Consider the following 21,932-nt stretch of genomic DNA (forward strand, 5'->3'; position numbering starts at 1 on the left):
ATGCTTTGAAAGTACTGTAATCAATATGCCAGCACATTTGGAAAACTCAGCAGTGGCCACAGGACTGGAAAAGGTCAGTTTTCATTCCAATCCCAAAGAAAAGCAATGCCAAAGAATGCTCAAACTACCACACAATTGCACTCATCTCACACGCTAGTAAAGTAATGCTCAAAATTCTCCAAGCCAGTCTTCAGCAATATGTGAACCATGAACTTCCTGATGTTCAAGCTGGTTTTAGAAAAGGCAGAGGAACCAGAGATCAAATTGCCAACATCCGCTGGATCATGGAAAAAGCAAGAGAGTTCCAGAAAAACATCTATTTCTGCTTTATTGACTATGCCAAAGCCTTTGACTGTGTGGATCACAATAAACTGTGGAAAATTCTGAAAGAGATGGGAATACCAGACCACCTGACCTGCCTCTTGAGAAACCTGTATGCAGGTCAGGAAGCAACAGTTAGAACTGGACATGGAACAACAGACTGGTTCCAAATAGGAAAAGGAGTACATCAAGGCTATATATTGTCACCCTGTTTATTTAACTTCTATGCAGAGTACATCATGAGAAATGCTGGGCTGGAAGAAGCACAAGCTGGAATCAAGATTGCCAGGAGAAATATCAATAACCTCAGATATGCAGATGATGCCAAACTAATGGCAGAAAGTGAAGAAGAGCCTCTTGATGAAAGTGAAAGAGGAGAGTGAAAAAGTTGGCTTAAAGCTCAACACAGAAAACGAAGATCATGGCATCTGATCCCATCACTTCATGGTAAATAGATGAGGAAACAGTGGAAACAGTGTCAGACTTTATTTTTCTGGGCTCCAAAATCACTGCAGATGGTGATTATAGCCATGAAATTAGAAGATGCTTACTCCTTGGAAGGAAAGTTATGACCAACCTAGATAGCATATTCAAAAGCAGAGACATTACTTTGCCAACAAAAGTCCATCTAGTCAAGGCTATGGTTTTTCCTGTGGTCATGTATGGATGTGAGAGTTGGACTGTGAAGAAAGCTGAGCACCGAAGAATTGATGCTTTTGAACTGTCATGTTGGAGAAGACTCTTTAGAGTCCCTTGGACTGCAAGGAGATCCAGCCAGTCCATTCCAAAGGATATCAGTCCTGGGATTTCCTTGGAAGGAATGATGCTAAAGCTGAAACTCCAGTACTTTGGCCACCTCATGTGAAGAGTTGACTCATTGGAAAAGACTCTGATGCTGAGAGGGATTGGGGGCAGGAGGAGAAGGGGATGACAGAGGATGAGATGGCTAGATGTCATCACCGACTCGATGGACGTGATTTTGAGTTAACTCTGGGAGTTGGTGATGGACGGGGAGGCCTGGCGTGCTGCGATTCATGGGGTTGCAAAGAGTCAGACACGTCTGAGCAACTGAACTGAACTGACGTAAAGATTTCTTGATAGATAGATCCAAAGTTGCAGATATGTCAATTTATTCCATATTCATTAATAAATAGATACTAATACATTTAAAAAATATTTTTCATGCTGATCCTACTGTTCATAAAGAAGAAAAAAATGCTCAGTGGTAAAGAAGTTTAAAGCTAAGAATGAGGTAAAACATGACCCAATTCAAACCATATGGTAACCAGAATACTCCTAGATATTCAATCTTGTATCAATAGAATCAAGTTCAGATTTATTAAAATTTTACTTTGTTAACTTGGTGAGAAAAACACAAATAACTGAACGCTTTTGAGAGAAAGGGTCATCTCTTCGAGGAAAACCAAACCCCATCTTTATGCTTCTTCTCTTATATCTCTGTACTCTATCCCCACACTGTAGCCGAACATCGTTTTAAGATGCAAATCTGAACATTTAGATTTCATGCTCATAACACCCTATTTGCTTCTCATCATACAGAGAATAAAAGGTTAAGTCATATTTATACTCTACGAGCCTGTAAATGTTACAGTATCCCAATTACTTGTCTAGACTACTTTTTATCTCTACCCCTCCGCCTTTTCCTCATGCTGTTCCAATCTCCCTTGCTCCTTACTACTCCTTTGTTTGGAATGTTCTTCCACCAGATGTCTACTGCATCTTGATTTTGGAGTCATCGAGGAAAACACAGCTCAGCCAGGCACTGGACGGGCCAACACTTTATTCACACGGAAAAGAGACAGAGCAAGATCAGCTTCAGTGGGAGTGACAGTCCCCCGTGGCTAACAGGTGCCTCCCAGCAGCTGACACAGAGCCATCAGCCTGCAAGCAATCTCTTATGCCCCAGGATGGAGGATCCCACTTCCTCCCCGCAAGAGAAAGATACTAAAGTGGGGTTGGCCAGGTGCTATATGACACCCACACTTAACGTGAACTAGGCGTGGACATTGAGTCTGAAATAGAAAGATATTACTGTACAAGGTGATTAGCCCAGCACAGGCTGTGAGGGTTCCTGATCTCTTTGTTTCAGGCCCCAGGCTTGTTCTTATGCAGCCAAGTGGGAACTGAAAAACTACATGCGAGAGACTGCATTTCTCAATATAAAAATGCATATTTTGTATTGCTTATTTTAAAATAATTAAAGAATAAGAGGAGGATAATGTTCCAGTATTCTTGCTTGGAGAATCCCAGAGTCTGGTGGACTGCAGTCCTTGGGGTCGCAGAAAGTAGGGCATGACTGAGTGAAGCCTAATACAACCATGAAACATTGGAGCAAACTAACAAGTGTCTACCTTGTTGTAGACCCTGTTCTATGCTAGGAGCCAGAGGGAATCCCTCATAAGGTTGAACACTCTTGCACCAACCTTCTGAATTATGTATTTTCACTTGAATCAGCCTGCAATGCAGGAGCCAGAGGAGATGTGGGTTTGATCCCTGGGAAGGGCATGGCAACCCACTCCAGTATTCTTGCCCAGAAAATCCCATGAACAGAGATTTGCAGGCTACAGTCCATGGGGTCACAAAGAGTCAGACCGGAGTGAAGCAGTTTAGCATATACAAAGGTCTAGAGAGTTTCAGTAACTTGTATCTACTGATTCAAAAAGTTTTACTTAATGGCAAAACACCTGCAGTCTTCAGAGACAGTAGTGGGCCTCTGATGAGGAGGGGCAGGTAGAGAAAATGGACAAGGCCCCACAGTGTAAGGGGAGAGAGAGCTGATTCAGGTCCTGCTCTTGTTATCCAGGAGTCATCACCTCCTAAGGTCTGGAAAGGCATTTTCCAGAAGTTCCACATAGGTAGTTCAGACCAACATTTTCTCATAAAGTCAGAGTATGACCTGAAAGTTCATGTTCACCAGACTATCTCAGAGTACCTGCCCCGCCCCCTCAATACTTCCAGGTCAGGGAGGCACGGAATTAAATTGCCTACAAATGGTGAACAATTTATCTCTTTTTATTCCCTATGATCCAGTATAATACCGACTCAGAGGTTATTGCCATTTTCAGAGAATTAAGACAGTTACTATCTATAAGTGCTCCTTAGAAAAAGGAATATCTCAAAATTAAATTTTACTCCTTAAAAGATGAGAGATTCCATTCCTTTCATCTCTAAAAGCAAATAAGCACAATCAGGAATAATTTAATTGATTAACTTCTCATCAACTGTTATTTTTTTAAATCAATAAAAGGGGAATCTTCCCATAGAGCTGTTTTCTAACTACAAGGTATAAAGAATTTAGGGTGATTTCCTTTAGGATAAGAGATTTTTGATAATCACCTGGCCACTGAAGGAGCTAGAATAGGAAAGACTGAGAATAAGAAATTAAAAAACAAAGCAAATAAACAAAAATTTAGTTTAGGCAAAACACTGGTGATAAAAGTCAGATTGCCATATCCATTTAACAAATATTGATTTTCTGCTGCATGGCCACACTGAGTTAAGCTTACATGTTAAATGTTAAGCAAATGAGAAACAAACTGTGTGGCCTCTCTTTTAATTGAACTCAGAGATGATAGAAAATTTTTTTCAAGATAAATTACAATTTTCAAGAAAACTGCAAAATAACTTCACTTAAAAACATAAATCCAATAGTTCCAAATAAAATACCAATCAAAACAGTCACTATGACATAAAATACACAGTATAACCAGTTGTGGCTTAACCTAAAAATGTAAGAATTGTTGATGACAAGAAACTGTTAATGATATTCTTTTCGGTAAGGCAAAAAAGAAAAAGAAAATCTGAACATCTCACTAGATATGATAGATTTTAATAAAATTCTACATCTTTCTGATGAAAAGCTATACAAGCTAAGAACTAAAAAGTCGACCCTAACATAACAAAAACTATATCATACTAACAAACCATGCCATATCTAATAGTGAAATATGAATGAAATTCCATTGACTTCAGGAGAAAACTCAAATACAGTATTTTCACCATGTGATTTAGTATTTCTCTGGTGATCTAGCATCACAGTATAATAAAATTAACTTTTTTCCATCAGCTGAAAGAAGAAACTAATGTACAAAATTAATGTACAAATATCATTAGATGATTAGGAAGATATAAGAATATAAATGATTACAAACTAAATATCAAAAAATAATTATATTCACATGTACCAGAAATAGTTGCTCAGAAAAACATAATGGGAAAATATAAATTAAAAAATAAAAATATTTATATTTATCAAGTCCCCCATTGACACATTACTGTGTTTTAAAATATTTTATTATTTCAAGCAGCAGTGTAATGAACACATTTCAAATTGTCTAAAAGTGCAAATGTGCTTATTTTCATTATAATAATATTTCAAAGTTCCGTTCAGTTCAGTTCAGTCACTCAGTCGTGTCCGACTCTTTGCGACCCCATGAATCACAGCAAGCCAGGCCTCTCTGTCCATCACCAACTCCCAGAGTTCACTCAGACTCACGTCCATCGAGTCATGATGCCATCCAGCCATCTCATCCTCTGTCATCCCCTTCTCCTCCTGCCCCCAATCCTTCCCAGCATCAGAGTCTTTTCCAATGAGTCAACTCTTCGCATGAGGTGGCCAAAGTACTGGAGTTTCAGCTTTAGCATCATTCCCTCCAAAGAAATCCCAGGGCTGATCTCCTTTAGAATGGACTGGTTGGATCTCCTTGCAGTCCAAGGGACTCTCAAGAGTCTTCTCCAACACCACAGTTCAAAAGCATTGATTCTTCAGCGCTCAGCTTTCTTCAAAGTTGCTTTTACTGTATATATAGCTCCTTTGAATATCACATCAGGATTTTATTTTTCCAATTTTTTTCAGTTCAGTTGCTCAGTCATGTCTGACTCTTTGCGGCCCCATGGACTGAAGCACACTAGGCTTCCCTGTCCATCATCAACTCCCAGAACTTGCTGAAACTCATATCCATCGAGTGGGTGATGCAATCAAACCATCTCATGCTCTGTCGTCCCCTTCTTCTCCTGCCTTCAATCTTCTCCAGCATCGGTCTTTTCCAATGAGTCAGTTCTTCGCATTAGGTGACCAAAGTATTGGAGTTTCAGCTTCAACATCAGTCCTTCCAATGAACACCCAGGACTGATCTCCTTTAGAATGGACTGGTTTGATCTCCTTGCAGTCCAAGTGACTCTCAAGAATCTTTCCCAACACCACAGTTCAAAAACATCAATTTTTCAGCACTCAGCTAAAGCATCCCATGTTTTAGATCCTGACAAAATGGATGAGTTTAGTAACTATTTTCTTCTGTGACTAGCAGTATATACCTGCATGGTCAATCGTATCTGACTCTTTGTAACCCCATGGACTATAGCCTGCCAGGCTCCTCTGTCCATGGGATTCTCCAGGAAAGAATACTGCAGTGGGTTGCCATTCCCTTCTCCAGGGGATCTCCCCAACCCATGGATGGAACCTGGGTCTCCTGCATTGCAGGTAGATTCTTTACCGCTGAGCCACTGCGGAAGCCAAAAATAAGTGAAAGTCACTCAGTCTTGCCCTACTCTTTGTGACCCCATGGACTATAGACTCCATGGAATTCTCCAGACCAGAATACTGGAGTGGCTAGCAATCCCTTTTCCAAAAGATGTTCCCTTTTCCAAGGGATATTCTCAACCCAGGGATCAAACCCAGGTCTCCAACATTGCAGGCAGATTCTTTACCAGCTGAGCCACCAGGCAACCCCAAGAATACTGGAATGGGTAGCCTATCCCTTCTCCAATGGTCTTCCTGACCAGGAATCAAACCAGGGTCTCTTGCATTGAGGCGGATTCTTTACCAGCTGAGTTGCCAGGTAAGAGTTATTTATATCATCTTTTTGTGTTTTTTTTTTAACTGCTTATTTTGTTTTTCTTATTTTCTGCCCTTTATTGAATTGGCTAAATATTGTTTGGCTTCATATTGATAGCTTACAGTGAAAGGTGTCAGATTCTTGATCTCCAAAGATGATTTAGCTTTGGGACAATGGACCAGACTTGATCACTGAAGAGCTTTTGCATAGCAGAGTTTTATTAAAGTACGAAAAGGGACAGAGAAAGCTTATGACATTGACATCAGAAGGGGGATGGAGAGTGCCCCACTTGCTAGTCTTTAGCAAGGGAGCTATATGCTTTTTAAATTAGTTATTAAATAAATCAAAAGAATGCCTCAAGGTTATAAAAATTTTACCAGACTCACTCCCACAATTTATATTTTAAGATAACAGTATTAGTCAGAAGGTTTTCAGGAAGGAGAAACTGTCCTCAAGCAGGATACATTGTTGTTATATAATTGTTCAGTTCAGTTCAGTTGCTCAGTTGTGTCCAACTCTTTGCGACCCCATGAACCGCAGCACACCAGGCCTCCCCGTCCATCACCAACTCCCGGAGTCCACCCAAACCCATGTCCATTGAGTCAGTGATGCCATCCAACCATCTCATCCTCTGTCGTCCCCTTCTCCTCCTGCCCTCAATCTTTCCCAGCATCAAGGTCTTTTCAAATGAGTTAGCTCTTCGCATTAGGTGGACAAAGTATTGGAGTTTCAGTTTCAACATCAGTCCTACCAATGAACACTCAGGATTGATCTCCTTTAGGATTGAATTAGTACAGAGTTTAAACTGAGTTATTTGTTGTGTAATCATCAGTTCAGTCCGGACTTAAAGAAAAAAATATTTTATGTGACTAAGACTAAGGATGGTGACTGCAGCCATGAAATTAAAAGACACTTACTCCTTGGAAGAATAGTTATGACCAACCTAGATAGCATATTGAAAAGCAGAGACATTACTTTGCCAACAAAGGTCCATCTAGTCAAGGCTATGGTTTTTCCAGTGGTCATGTATGGATGTGAGAGTTGGACTGTGAAGAAAGCTGAGTACCGAAGAATTGATGCTTTTGAACCATAGTGTTGGAGAAGACTCTTGGGAATCCCTTGGACTGCAAGGAGATCCAACCAGTCCATTTTAAAGGAGATCAGTCCTGGGTGTTCTTTGGAAGGACTGATGCTGAAGCTGAAACTCCAGTACTTTAGCCACCTCATGTGAAGAGTTGACTCATTGGAAAAGATTCTGATGCTGGGAGGGATTGGGGGCAGGAGGAGAAGGGGATGACAGAGGATGAGATGGCTGGATGGTATCACTGACTTGATGGACGTGAGTCTGAGTGAACTCTGGGAGTTGGTGATGGACAGGGAGGCCTGGCGTGCTGCAATTCATGGGGTCGCAAAGAGTTGTACATGACTGAGTGACTGAACTGAACTGAAGACTAAGGAATGTAGAGAGAAAAACACACACATACACACACACACACACACAAAAGACATTTGTCCTCCTCCTTGAGAATTCCAGACCCCTATCTCCTCCTTGAGAGCCCCAGTCCTCTTAATAACCTGCTTAGGAAGTGACTGTCTCAATTTTCCCTCTGTTAGAAAGATGTACATGCTATCTCTTTGATTTTAGTAGCAATACTTAAACATGTAACATAAATACTCAAAATAGTGAAACGTTTATCTACCTCCCCAGCCCTCTTCATTTAACAGAACATTAGAATTGTTTAAGATTCTATCACCCCAGCTATCACCTTCCCTGTCCAATCAGTTCTGCTCAGTTGCTCAGTCATATCCAACTCTTTGTGACCCCATGGACTGCAGCATGCCAGGCCTCCCTGTCCATCAGCAACTCCTGGAGTTTACTGAAACTCATCTCCATTGAGTTGCTGATGCCATCCAACCATCTCATCCTCTGGTTGTCCCCTTGTCCTCACACCTTCAATCTTTCCCAGCATCAGGCTCTTTTCAACTAAGTCAATTCTTCGTATCAGGTGGCCAAAGTATTGGAGTTTCAATTTTAGCATCAGTCCTTCCAAAGAACACCCAGGAGTGATCTCCTTTGGAATAGACTGGTTGGACCTCCTTGCAGTTTAAGGGACTGTCAAGAGTCTTCTCAGTTCAAAACATTACCACAGTTCAAAGTTCAAAAGCATCAATTCTTCGGTGCTCAGCTTTCTTTATAGTCCAACTCTCACATCCATTCATGACCACTGGAAAAACCATAGCCTTGACTAGATGGACCTTTGTTGGCCAAGTAATGTCTCCGCTTTTTAATATGCTATCTAGCTTGGTCATAACTTCTCTTCCAACGAATAAGCTTCTTTTAATTTCATGGCTACAGTCACCATCTGAAAATTCTGATGTGGAAAATTCTGAAAGATATGGGAATACCAGACCACCTGACCTGCCTCTTGAGAAATCTGTATGCAGGTCAGGAAGCAACAGTTAGAATTCAACATGGAACAACAGACTGGATCCAAATTGGGAAAGGAGTACGTCAAGGCTGTATATCGTCACCCTGCTTATCTAACTTATATGCAGAGTACATCATGAGAAATGCTAAGCTGGATGAAGCACAAGCTGGAATCAAGATTGCCAGGAGAAATATCAATAACCTCATATATGCAGATGACACCACCCTTATGGCAGAAAGTGAAGAAGAACTAAAGAGCCTCTTAATGAAAGTGAAACAGGAGAGTGAAAAAGTTGGCTTAAAGCTCAACATTCAGAAAACTAAGATCATGGCACCCAGTCCTGTTGCAGGAAAGGGGACTCCTTCCAGGGCCCGAAACTGGGCTCTTGTTTAACACTCAGAAATGAATTGTCTGAGGAGACACATGTGCTGACAAAGCAAGAGATTTTATTGGGACAGGGCACCTGGGTGGAGAGCAGTAGGGTAAGGGAACCCAGGATAACTGATCTGCCACATGGCTCGGGTTTTATGGTGATGAGATTAGTTTCCGGGTGGTTTTGGCCAATCATTCTAATTCAGAGTCTTTCCTGGTGGCGCATGCATTGCTCAGCCAAGGTGGATGTTAGCAAGAGGGATTCTGGGAAGTGGACAGACAAGCGGTGTCTCCTTTCGACCTTTCCCGAACTCTTCAGGTTGGTGGTGGCTTATTTTTTCCATGTTCCTTATCAGGATCTCCTGTCAGAAAACAACTCATGCAAATGGTTACTATGGTGCCTGGCCAGGGTGGGCGGTTTCGATCAGTGTGCTTCCCTTAACAAGTCCCATCACTTCATGGCTGAAACAGAGGGAAATGGCAGACCTTCCCTGTTACTGTTTAGCATTTCAATTCTACTAGTTCCTATACTTTCCAAAATTTTTAAGTCCTATTATTCACAATCACTGCTTATATAGATTGATCCACATCTGCTGTTTCTCTCATCTTTGTTTTTGGTTTCAATATCCTTCTTGAAGTACTATATCCTTTTCAATTTTTATAGTGAAAATCTAGCAGTAGAAAATTTCCTTGGCTTTTGATAGAAAATTCCATTATTTGGCCTTCATTCTTAAGTAAAGTTTACCATGCTTTGAAACTCTAAGTGATCAGTTGATCAGTTATTTTCCCCATGTAAATGGCAACCCGCTCCAGTATTCCTGTCTGAAGAATTCCGTGGACAGAGAAGCCTGGCTGGCTCTAGTCCATGGGATCGCAAAGAGTCAGACACGACTGAGTGACTGAGCACACCAGGTAGACCTATTTCTTCTGTTTTGGGTTTGACATTTTTGATGGAATATTTGTTGTAGGCCCATTTGGTACTTCGTTGAAAAATAATTTAACTCTCCTTTCAGGAAACAGTTACTTTCATCTTCAATGTTATATGACTGCACTATAATCCAACCAAGTGTGGATGTCTATACTTACCTGTTTAAGACTTAATGAGTTCAGCCAAATTGAAAATTCAGGTTTTCATCAATAAGGGAAATTTCTCTTACGTTCACCCTCACTTATACTTTACTTTACTTCTTTTCATTTGGCACATCTAGAATTTTTTTTTTTTTGGTCCTCCATATATCTTAAAATCTCTTTTCTATGTATTTATCCATCTGTATAATTATATGATAATATAAGATACTACCTGATTTCCTGTACCTCATCTTCCAATTAATACATTCACCCTTCAATTATGTCCAGTCAACTTATCAACCAATCCATTATTATTTTATATTAATAAAGTTATTTTGTTTTTTAGACTACATGTTTGCTTTCCAACAGTGTCTCTTCCTATATTATATTGTACAGTTGTTATGCTGTAGCCGCACGTTCCGGGAAACAAACTCACTCAGAAGGACAATGCAGACAGTGGAGTGCAGTTTATTACACCAGCAGGTCCAAGGCAGAGTCTCCTCTTAGCAAAGGACCCCAACCAGTTTTTGTGAAAACCTTATATACCCTACGTGTACATGCCCAAACCCACCTCCCCAAATTCCCTGAAACTAGTCTGAACAAAGGAAAAAGAAAGATACAATCAAAGTTAACCCCTGATTCATATGCCTTAAGCCTAGATAGTTAGCAGTGGACAATTATCAGTAAGTTTGTGGTCATACCCCAATATGCATAATAGAATGTATGATTCTATTCGGTTACACAGATAATTAGGGTATTCTTTTAGGCAAAGGAGAGCCCTGGGGCTCTTCCTTCCAGGGGCCTGGTTTTCCAGGTGGTATGTTGTTTCCATAGATACTGGGCATATAGTCTCCAAGATGGAGACTGCTTTTAAGACAGAGCCTGTTCTGTTTCCTCCTTCAGTTATAGGATTATTTCCTTTGTCTATTTGACTATTATAAAATCTACTTATTTAAAATTTTCTTTTAAATAGTTGATTACCTCCAGTTTTATTTGGTGTGCTTGCTGAGTCCCAATTTTTGTTTCATATGTGGTTTGTATAAATATAAGTTCATCCGCATCAAGGGCTATTTTCAATGAGAGTTCTATTTTTCCTGGATCGTAAGAATATCTTTTCAGAAATACTTGCTTCTAATAGGCCTTTTTTTGTGGACTAGCTGGAGGTATGGATTGTGGAGTATGAATTCAGATTTCATGGAAGGAAAAAGACCCAAGATTATGATTTATTTCAGGTCATCTTTTCTGTTCATTTCTATAGGCAGGCTGCAAGTTTTTGTGCTTTCCTGGATTGTAAAGAGTTTGTATTTTATGAATGAATCAGGCTTTATGCAGTATCTCATTTCTAAATCTCAGCAAAATCTCTTCCTCTTACAGTGGGTAATAGAGTCCCAGGCACCAGCCAGTAAGGCCCATGAGCCCCCAGGCTTCATTTTCCATTCATTGCTCCAACACTGAGTTCCCTTTTTATTTAGAGGTTTTTTTTCCCTTGTTTATATCTTGAGCTCAGCTGTATAATTATATTTGCAGTTGTTATATTTTAAATGGCACTTCTATATATTTGAAATGGGAAAAAAGATTTCCTGGGTCAGCTCAGTCCAGCTATTTAATGGATCAACTTTGCATTTACATGAAATATTCTAATTGTCAATTTAGTTTTAGTCTTCTCTGCAGAAAGATTTCCTTGAGGGAAAGAACTCTATTCTATTCATCTGTGTTTCTATTTGTTGAACAAATGAACTTCTCACCTATGACCCCATCTTCCTCTTGCCATTTTCTGGTATTTCTAAATTTTGCTGGCTGCTGATAGAGTTTTTGCAACATTTGGTTGCTACAACAAAAACATATAAAACCACGGTGACCTTTAGTGTTTGGTGGGGTTTAATGAAGCTTTGTCTGAATGATGCCTTGAAATCCAGATGTAGAAAGCAGGCTTTCCCAGGCTCCATTATCTGGAGGAAATGAAAACAGAAGCATAATTATAATGTATGCCTTTAGTAAAGCTGCCACCTGGGATTAGAGGTAGGCTTCGTTTTATTGAAAATGTTAAATAGTTGCTTCAAAAGTTCAATGAATCAATTAACATTTCTTTGTATTTAAGCCTGCATTTTTGGGGGAAGAAATTTAAAAGTCTTTGTACCAATTCTATGCTTAAAACAAAATTGAGCAATATGATTTGTTAAATATTTTCAGCAAGTCTCAATCCAGTTGAATGATTATGTTTTAATCTGTCAACTATATTAGACATTTCTATTTTTATGGCTACCTGTAATAATTCCTCTAAAGGTTTAAGGCACATAGACAATGTCACCTTTTAACTAGATTTAAGCTTCCATTATTTTTGTGGCAATAGTTTTATGGGGAAAAATATATTCTAGATTATGATTATACTTGTATTATATCTATTTAGATGTTAAATAGTAATGTGCCTTTTCCAAAAGGATTGTGGAATGAGTACCATTTCCAAGAAATGACTCTCTTCTTTCTTATTACAGTTAAATCAGAATTTCTCATCCTTTTCTTAAATCTATGTCTCTCACAATGTTTTCTCAGTTCTTCACATATTCCCATCAGCCAAGCAAATTTCATAGAGCTTTCTTTCCTACGTCTTATTTTAAGAAAGCAAGTATATTGAAAATGATGTCACAAATTATGTCTCTGCATCTCAGAATATTTCTTTACAGAATTAACAGCTACTAATATAAATATAGCTTGAATTATTCTAGAGTCAGACCTACCATAAATAAAATTTCAGTTTCTACCCATTAGTAATATTTCTTTCAAAAGTAACGCATAAAACTCCAGATCTCAACAAGATGTTCTATTTTCTACTCTAACCAGATTAGAATTAATCTTTATCAGGGGTTGGCAAACCATGACCAGCAACCAAATCCAGCCCATAGCATGTTTTTTTTTTTTTTTAATAAAGTTTTACTGAAACATAGATATATCTGTTTCTGTAATAACTATGGCTGCTTCCTGGTATTATCAGCAAACCTGAGAAGTTGCAAATGTTGCAACAGAGACTAATATGGCCCACACAAATAAATAATATTTACTATCTGACTTGTTATAGAAAAGTTTGCAGACTCTTGCTTTAAATAACTTAGGGCTGCATTGGGATCAGATCTCTTAAGCTAATTAATACCTAAAGGGCTTTACCACTAACATGGCTTAATAATTCCAGGGTCAAATATTAGCAAATTTCTTGAACAGGTAAGGTGATCATATTTTTGTTCAAAATACTTTCTGTATCTTCCTTGGAGGAGAATTATATTTTCTGGCCCCTTTAACATCAGGCCTGACCATATAACTTCTTTGCCCAATGAACTGTGAATTGAATAATGTGATTCACCTCCAGGAAGAAGCTTTAAAATCCAATGTATGACTTGCCTTGTACTTTTTTCCATCTGGAAGGAGACTGGTGATGTGTTAGAGGTTGTTCTGACAGCCTGAACTCTTAGTAAAGGAACATAGAAAAGAGCTGCAGCCAATCCACAGTATATATCATCATGGATGATGAATAAACCTTTATTATGTGAAAATCACTGAGACTTTGGGGTTGCTTCTCACTGCATGATAGCTACGCTTAAGCTGACCAATAAAAAATTCTTTGAAGAAAGATGCTTTAATTGGCTCTTTGAGAGATCAGAAAGCTAGAGTGAAGATCAAATAAGCAAAATCAGCAACAGATAAATGAATGGGTTTTTAAAAGTCTGAACCCAAATTTAAAAAAAGAACTTTAATAGCATACCTAGTAAACAATATCAGGATCAATTACACAGAGAACACAACTTAAAAAAATAAATAAATAAAAAACACACATAATGGAGGCTAAAATAAAGCCAAGAATCCCTCAGCTTCAATACGAAGCTTAAATCTCTCAGTGTGAAGTTAAATAAACCTAATTTGTCACATTTCTATCATCAGTCAGTCAGTTCAGTCGTGCCGGATTCTTTGTGACCCCATGAACAGCAGCAAGCCAGGCCTCCCTGTCCATCACCAACTCCCAGAGTTTACCCAAACCCATGTCCATTGAGTCGGTGATGCCATCCAACCACCTCATCCTCTGTCGTCCCCTTCTCTTCCTGCCCTCAATTTTTCCCAGCATCAGGGTCTTTTCAAATGAGTCAGCTCTTTGCATCAGGTGGCCAAAATATTGGAGTTTCAGCTTCAACATCAGTCCTTCCAGTGAACACCCGATCTCCTTTAGGATGGACTGGTTGGATATCATAAACAAGCAGTAAAGAAATAGATGTTTAATTCCATTATGTGACTAGCCAGGTAGATGTCTATTTTATTCCTCACTAATTCAGGTACTGGCATCTAAAAGAAAATTAAACTAATTTTAGAGCTATTATAAAAGAATCTACCCTCAATGCAGGAGACACAGGTTTGATTCCTGGGTTGGGAAGATGCCCTGGAGAAGGAAATGGCAACCCACTCCAGTATTCTTGCCTAGAGAATTCCATGGACAGAGGAGCTTGGCAAGCTATAGTCTACAGTGTTGCAAAGGGTCAGACATGACTAAGCCTACACTTTCTACTTCTTATTAATTGAAATATAAAAACAAACATCCTTGGCCCAGTCATCATAATTGACTTCAAAACTCTGGAAGTGAAAAATAGTCACTAAACCTATGAAAAATTTACATATAATAGATATGTTAATTAATGAGAAGATACTGCTTTCCTCCACAGGAAAGAATAGAATCTCAGTATCAAATATTGGCAGATACATAGAAAAAACATGTATCTTCCCCTCTATACATTGCTGATGAGATTATAAAATGGTAAAATCTTTCTGGGAGGCATTGTGATATGTATCAAAGATCATTATAATCATCATAAGATTCAATCCAACAATTCTGCAACTATGAATTCATCCTAAGGAAATAATTAAGCATGTGTGAAAATATTAATTTACAAGAGTAGTTATCTGATCACAGTTGATAACAAAAATTGGAAGTAACATATATTTCCTAAAATATAGAACTGGTTAAATAATCATGCCAAATCTTTTAATGGAAATCTATCTAGTAATTAAAAGTTAGGCAATAGAAAAATAGTAACACGGAAATAAGGTCACAGTAAATTATCAAGCAGAACAAACCAATGAAAAGCAGGATAAAAATCAGTATATGTAATATGAGTACATATTAGCATATGAAGTGTTCTAGAAGATATACACAAAACTGTGACTAATGATTATGTCAACTGTTAGATTAAGGATATTTAATTTCTTTTGCCTTTATTTTCTAATTATTCCATAATATGTATAGATTGCTTTAGATAAACAAATAAAGTTTAAATTAATAATTCATTAAGCAAATTAAGAATACAGCAAATATAAATATATATATATATTAGACACAGTATATTTTGTAGTTTTATATAATAAAATATATTATATATTTATTTCTTTATATCTATATGCACACATATATATGTTCCCATATATGCATATATACCACAAAAGATTTCCAGAAAGATTATAGACTATCTATGATACTTGAATTTGTGAGAAGAAAGGCATCAAAACACATATGGATAGGAAAAAATATGTAGCATGCCAAATTATAATATACTTTAAAGATATTTAAAGGTGAACAGCAAACTACAGAAATAATCTCTAGCCTAATGAGAGTTTTATATATAAACACATAACTGTCATAATTTTTGTAATTCAAGTTGCCAATTTTGAAACATATAGGAAAATATTAAACTTAGAAAAGAAATATGTATTAAAATAAAGAATTTTACATTTTACAAAGTATTTTAAAATTCTTATGATGCATGCTGCTGCTACTGCTGTTAATTCGCTTCAGTCGTGTTCGACTCTGTGCGACCCCATAGATGGCAGCCCACCAGGCTCCCCCGTCCCTGGGATTCTCCAGGCAAGAACACTGGAGTGGGTTGCCATTTCTGTCTCCAATGCATGAAAGTAAAAAGCGAAAGTAAAGTCACTCAGTCATGTCCGACTCTTAGCGACATCATGGACTGCAGCCTACCAGGCTCCTCCATGCATGGGATTTTCCAGGCAATAGTACTGGAGTGGGTTGCTATTGCATGGCTACCTGGATATACCTTCAGCTAGTCTATGGGGTCGAACAGAGTCAGATACGACTGAAGCGACTTAGCAGCAGCAGCAGCAATTACATTATAAGAATTTTAAAATACTGTTTTCTCATATGAAAATAAAATATAGGCATCATAAAATATTGATAATAATGATGAAAGTGAAGAAAATCACAGAAATCATCTGTAATTACATCACTGAGGGATAGTCTTCACTGTCAATCTGTTAATAATACAATGTTTTTGTTTCCATCTCTCCATTTCTTTTATTTAGGCTTCCCTCGTAGCTCAGTCGGTAAACAATCTGCCTGCAATGCAGGAGACTTGGGCTCAATTTCTGGGTTGGGAGGACTCCTTGGAGAAGGAAATGGCAACTCACTCCAGTATTCTTGCCTGGAGAATCCTATGGACAGAGGAGCCTGTCAGGCTACAGTCCATAGGGTCCCAAGAGTCAGACACAATTTAGCAACTAAACCATTACCATTTCTCTTATTCACGCTTTCTCACTTTCTCTCTCCCTCCTTTTCCTCTTTTATCTCTTTGTCTTCTTTGGCCTTTATTTATATCCCATTTATATTTAGCATTAACCCATGTTCTTATGTGGCTTTCAAAAATACAACTTTTACTGTCAACATATTTCACTATACAGAAGTAGTAAAACATTTAACCCTTCCACTAGTATTCAATTACATCGCCATGTCCAAATTTTGGTAATTATAAAGAGTTGGTCCATCAAATTTTTCAACATAAATCTTTTTTACCATGTATAGCTCCTGATGAAACATTTTAGAAACTGAAGACACTGTGTCAAATAGTCTAACATATATTAATACCAATACAGCTGCAAAGATAAACACAAAGATAAATATACATATATAACGTCTATCAGCAGAAAACATAACATAAAAAGACTCTTTCCATCCCCCATACCTCTTCCTTTGTTTCTATGTTATCCAATCATGCTCTCCAGGGGTAACCGTTTTGGGTAAGTCCCTATGTATTATCTTATCAGAATTCCTCCATACACATGTGTGTGTGCTGTCACTTCAGTCATGTCTGACTCTGTGCAACCCTATGGACTGTAGCCTGCCAGGCTCCTGTGTCCACGGGATTCTCCAGGCAAGAATACTGGAGTGGGTTGCCATGCCCTCCCTTCCAGGGGCTCTTTCCAGTCCATGGTGGAACCTGTATCTCATAAGTCTCCTGCATTGTCAGGTGGGTTCTTTAATATTTGCACCACCTGGGGAACCACACACACACATACACACAATGATTCATGCTGATGACATCCTTCCATGGCAGAAAAATAGGCCTGTTTTGTTCTTTTTCGTGTTGTATAGTTACACAAGTTATGGCTGCAGGATTATCATACTTAATGCAACTCACTCCCACTACTGAACAGTAAGGTTTTCATCTCCCTACCCTATCCTCTCAAGGTTTCCACTTGTAGAAGTATATATTTGAACAGAATGGCTGAGACGGAGTATGCATATTTGATAATACTTGCCATATGTTTTCCATTAAGATTGCTTAGATGGGAAACTGAAGACCACATTCAGAGATCCACTAGAAGGACTCTCAGGACTCAGCATATAATTATACCCCCAGCTGGGATTTATTCCTGCCACACAGGAAGGGCACACGTTTAAGGCACGAGGGTAAAACAGGCACGCAGTGTCTGGAGGAGTCCATGTGCAGGCTCCCTTATGCTCTCTTCACCTCCTAAGGAGATGCACACACAACATGCTGTTTCTCCAGCAATGAAAAGTCAGCAATATAAGTGTGATCTCTTTCCCCAGGTAAGGCTTAGTAGAGATGCAGTATCCAAGGTTTCTATTATAAGCTGTTCGTATATAGGCACCTTCTATCTGGCATCTACCAAAATTCCAGAAGGAAAGCAAATGTTTCGCATAAACCACATTGTTGAATAAGAAGTCTAGGCACAGTGAGTTACTCTTATCAGGAAAAAGCGAAAACCCTGCAAAATCCAAGTTGTAAGCTGTCTCCTTGGCAAGCAGGCCTCTAAGAATACTAGTCTCAGATTGGCTATGTTAACACTTCTGTCCAGAACATGCCAACAGTATGAGTTGTCTCCTGTTTCTTTATACTTTGGCAGACAAACACTCTTGTCATACTTCTTTGAGAAGTAGGGGGAGGGAGGGGCAGGTTTGTAGGTAAAGTTAACATTTCATTTAATTTTCATTTTTTTTCTTTAATCATAACTGAAGTTGTGTTTCTATCTACTTGTTGGTCACTGGTACTTCAAAGTGTTTTGTCAAAGCATGTGCTAGGCTAATTTGCATGGAGAAAATTAGCCCTCCACTGTCACAAATTACAAAGGTTTTTTTTAATCAATTTATTGCTGGTCGGCACCATTACAAAATCATGGTAATTTTTACAGTACATTTAAAAATTGTTTGTTATGCACATTTATTGTTCTATATGAACTTTCTAATCAAACCATTATTTCTAATGAAATAAGCTCCCAGTACTTTGAATGGATCATACAGAATTTTGATATATTTTAATCAATGTTTTTACTTTCTTGATCACCAAAATTTTAAGCTATTCTAATGCTTTCATATCCTCAGAAGGGTTTATAAAATTAATTTTATATAAGAATATATTTATTTTGGTAAATTTATCCCTATCAGGTGTATTCTATTTTATTTTTACTGTCAAGGGATTTTTTCCTCCTTTGTAATACTGTATAATTAGGATTCTTTTTTTTTATCATATTGTGTACACTGGTAAATTATTGATTCCTAAATTTTTGTTTTCACTTGTTTTGCTATATTACCTTATGGTTTCTAGCCTTTTCTAGTTAATTTTCTTGAGGTTTTCTTGTATATAACCATATAATATGCAATATACAAACATGAGAGTTTTGCCTATTTAGCAGCATTTACATATCATACATTATTGTTTTATCTAATTAAATTTTTTAGTATTACCAGAACAATTTTATACAATACTGGTAATAATGAGTCATCTGTCTTCTTCTTGGCTTAATGGGATTACTAAATAGGTTTTTCAGTAAGTGAAATGAAAAAGCTGTTTTCATAGGTTGATAAACAGAGAGAAGGGGGCCAGAAGTAGGGAGAGAGAGAGAATCAAGAAAATATCCATTGATTTGTGTTTTGCTAATACTATTCACAAGGAATAAGTGTTGAAATTTAACAAATAATTTTATTCTAAAATGCAACTCTCTTAAGGACAAATGTCATCTACTTACAGAGATATTTGTTGCCACTTATGTGAAGTGACACCACCAAATACTTCTTATATTTCCTTATAGTTACTCCAGAGCACATGTTAAACATTTCTAAGTGACTGGTAAATTTATTTATTTGGATACTGTCTGTTTCTGTCTAGTAAATGTTAGTTCTCCAAATACCTTGTCTATTATCTGTTTTAGGAGTTAGTTTACAGATATAGTTTTTAGGAGTTAGAACAGTAATTCACACAAGGTAGATGTTCAAATGATATTTACTGAATCAAGAAGCAGTATATTTTAAACTTACTCAAAGGTTTTATTACTATAAATGGATTGCCCTATAGTTTTCTACTGCATGCTTTTCTGCTTTCAGAGTTATTCCACTTCATTTTTTTAAAATGACATTTAAAAAATGACTATATATATGTGTGTGTATATATATACATATATATATATCTTCTCAATGTCATAAGTTGTTTAGAGAGTATAAAAACTACTTGTCTTTTAAATATTTAATTTAATTTACCTGGAAAAATGTCTGAGTCCTTCAATTTTGAACAGAAATGGCTCCTTGACAACCTTTTTAAAATTTTATACGGCTATTGCTGTTTAGCTTTTGTGTTATGTTCTGTGTGTTTTCTGTGTATTCTTTATTAACATATTTTTTCTACAATTTCATATTTGATCTATATTTTCAAAATGATTCACATAATGTTGTGTAAATGTATACATATGATTTTCTAAATGTTATTATTTGCTATTTCTAAGTAAATCTGAATATTTGTAAATTTTTTTCTTTAAAAAAGATATAAAGTATTTTAAGATATATTTTAAAAATTTACTTATAATAGTTTTCTCTTGCTTTTATTTTATTTCTCCTACTTTTATTTTGATTGTTGATATTTATTATTTGCATTTAATGCCTTACCTGTATAAATCTAACATGTATACATTACATAATTAATTGATATTTTTGTTTTTGCAAAATGTGTATACACTACTAAGAATTTGATAGGAAAAGTTTTCTCTTTGCTTTCTTTTTGTATTTCATTTTTTAGAAGTCTATATTGAAACAATTAATTTTTATTACATTTATATCTGCCCATATGATTATTATCACCAACTTTTAGGAATTTACAGGTAAGAAATACTTAATTTTCTAGATTCCAAACTAATAATAATTATAGGACATGCTCAAATTAATACAGCTCGTTAAAAATATTTAAGGACCATGTTAAATATACACATAGATTTTAAAACATGTTCTGATTTTAGAGTAGTTAAGATGTTAAAAATATTTATTTTAGGATTTAGGGTTTATATCCATGATAAAATCATAGAGCCATTCACAAATATGCTTAAGGCAGAGTTATTTAAAAGAGCAAACTGATATTTAAATAAATGCCTAAAACTAGATAAACATCTAAGTGTGGTATACTGAGTCTATATCTTATGCAGCAATATAAATTAATTATGAACATGTAATTGTGAGAGAATATTTATGAAATAACATTAAATGAACATGAATAATTAAAAATTATACCTATACTACAGATAAAATTCTCTAAAAGCTTGCTTGCATATGGATAAACACTGTAAGGATTTACAGACAAAAATAAATAAATAAACAGCACTATGAATACTCCCAGCAATACAATCAGAAGAGATTCTATTTTTTTTTCCATAACCTCCCAATAGAAGTTTATTATAAAGTTTATTTGTGCAATAAAAGCAAATGTAGCAAATTCAGAAATATAAGAAAGCAAAAGATGCCAGAATTTCATCATCTACCTCCTTATCCTCCCCAGAAGACTGAAGGGAGAAGGGAAAACTCTAGGTGGAATGGGCCTTTTCCTTATCTCCCTTAGACATCCAGATACCTGGCTGTCCACAGGTAGAACTGAGCCTGATGGGGTATATGTGTGATTGCAGGCTTGATATGATACAGTAGTCCCCGTTATCCATGGGGGATATGTTCCAAGGTCCCCATTGAATGCCATGAAGCCCAAATAACACCGAACACTACACGTCCCATGATTTTTCCTATACTATTAATAACAGGCAGATAGCATATATCCCATGAGTATGCTGGACAAATGAATGATTCATGCCCCACGGAAGGATGGTGGGAGATGTCATATGCTACTCAGAATGAGGTTCAATTTAACATGTATGAATTGTTTATTTCATATTTCCTGCCCACATTTGACCATGAAAACATGGACAGCAAAACCACAGACAAATGGGACTCCTGTAGTCCAGATCAAGACTTTTGTTCACTTGAAAGTATTCCATTTCCTAATAAAATAATATTAATCTATTCATTTAGTTATCTTTTCTGTTTATAAAATTTTTCTAGGCCAAAGATTGAAGAAAAATGTCAAGAAGCTTTTAGGTATGGCCATAAAAAATTATCTTTGTTATTTAGGAAACAAATGTTCAACAGGTCAAAAAGTTTGTCTGGGTTTTTCTGTAACATCTTATAGAAATGTTTATATAAATGTTTCTATTTCTTTCCATAAGAAAAGTATTTTCCAATATTTTCCAAAATTTCCCATACTCCGCTTTCCCCACAACTATTGACATCACTACCAAA

General features: G+C 37.0%; 1 protein-coding gene across 8 annotated transcripts in view; it reads right to left on the minus strand.

Annotated features, from left to right (window-relative positions):
• Nucleotides 1-21,932, minus strand: part of LOC147362809 (uncharacterized) — a 446,810-nt gene that overhangs the window by 56,391 nt on the left and 368,487 nt on the right. For 4 of the 8 annotated variants that reach the window (XR_015136449.1, XR_015136456.1, XR_015136455.1 and 1 more), the window contains one exon: nucleotides 10,498-11,994. The exons of 2 other annotated variants lie outside the window; for them this stretch is intronic. Coding sequence is in view for 1 of the 6 variants with exons in the window: in XM_086325701.1 (XP_086181827.1) it covers nucleotides 11,924-11,994 (71 nt within the window). In the remaining 5 variants the exon portion in view is untranslated. Of the gene's footprint in view, nucleotides 1-10,497; nucleotides 11,995-12,949; nucleotides 14,262-21,932 lie in introns of those variants that run through there. 2 more of the 8 variants (XR_015136453.1, XR_015136450.1) reach the window with 1 other exon arrangement.

Source organism: Bos grunniens, chromosome 11 (assembly GCF_055505025.1).
Source record: "Bos grunniens cultivar Pamir isolate PY7600 chromosome 11, Bosgru_T2T1.0, whole genome shotgun sequence".
In the NCBI taxonomy this organism is placed as follows: Eukaryota; Metazoa; Chordata; class Mammalia; order Artiodactyla; family Bovidae; genus Bos; species Bos grunniens.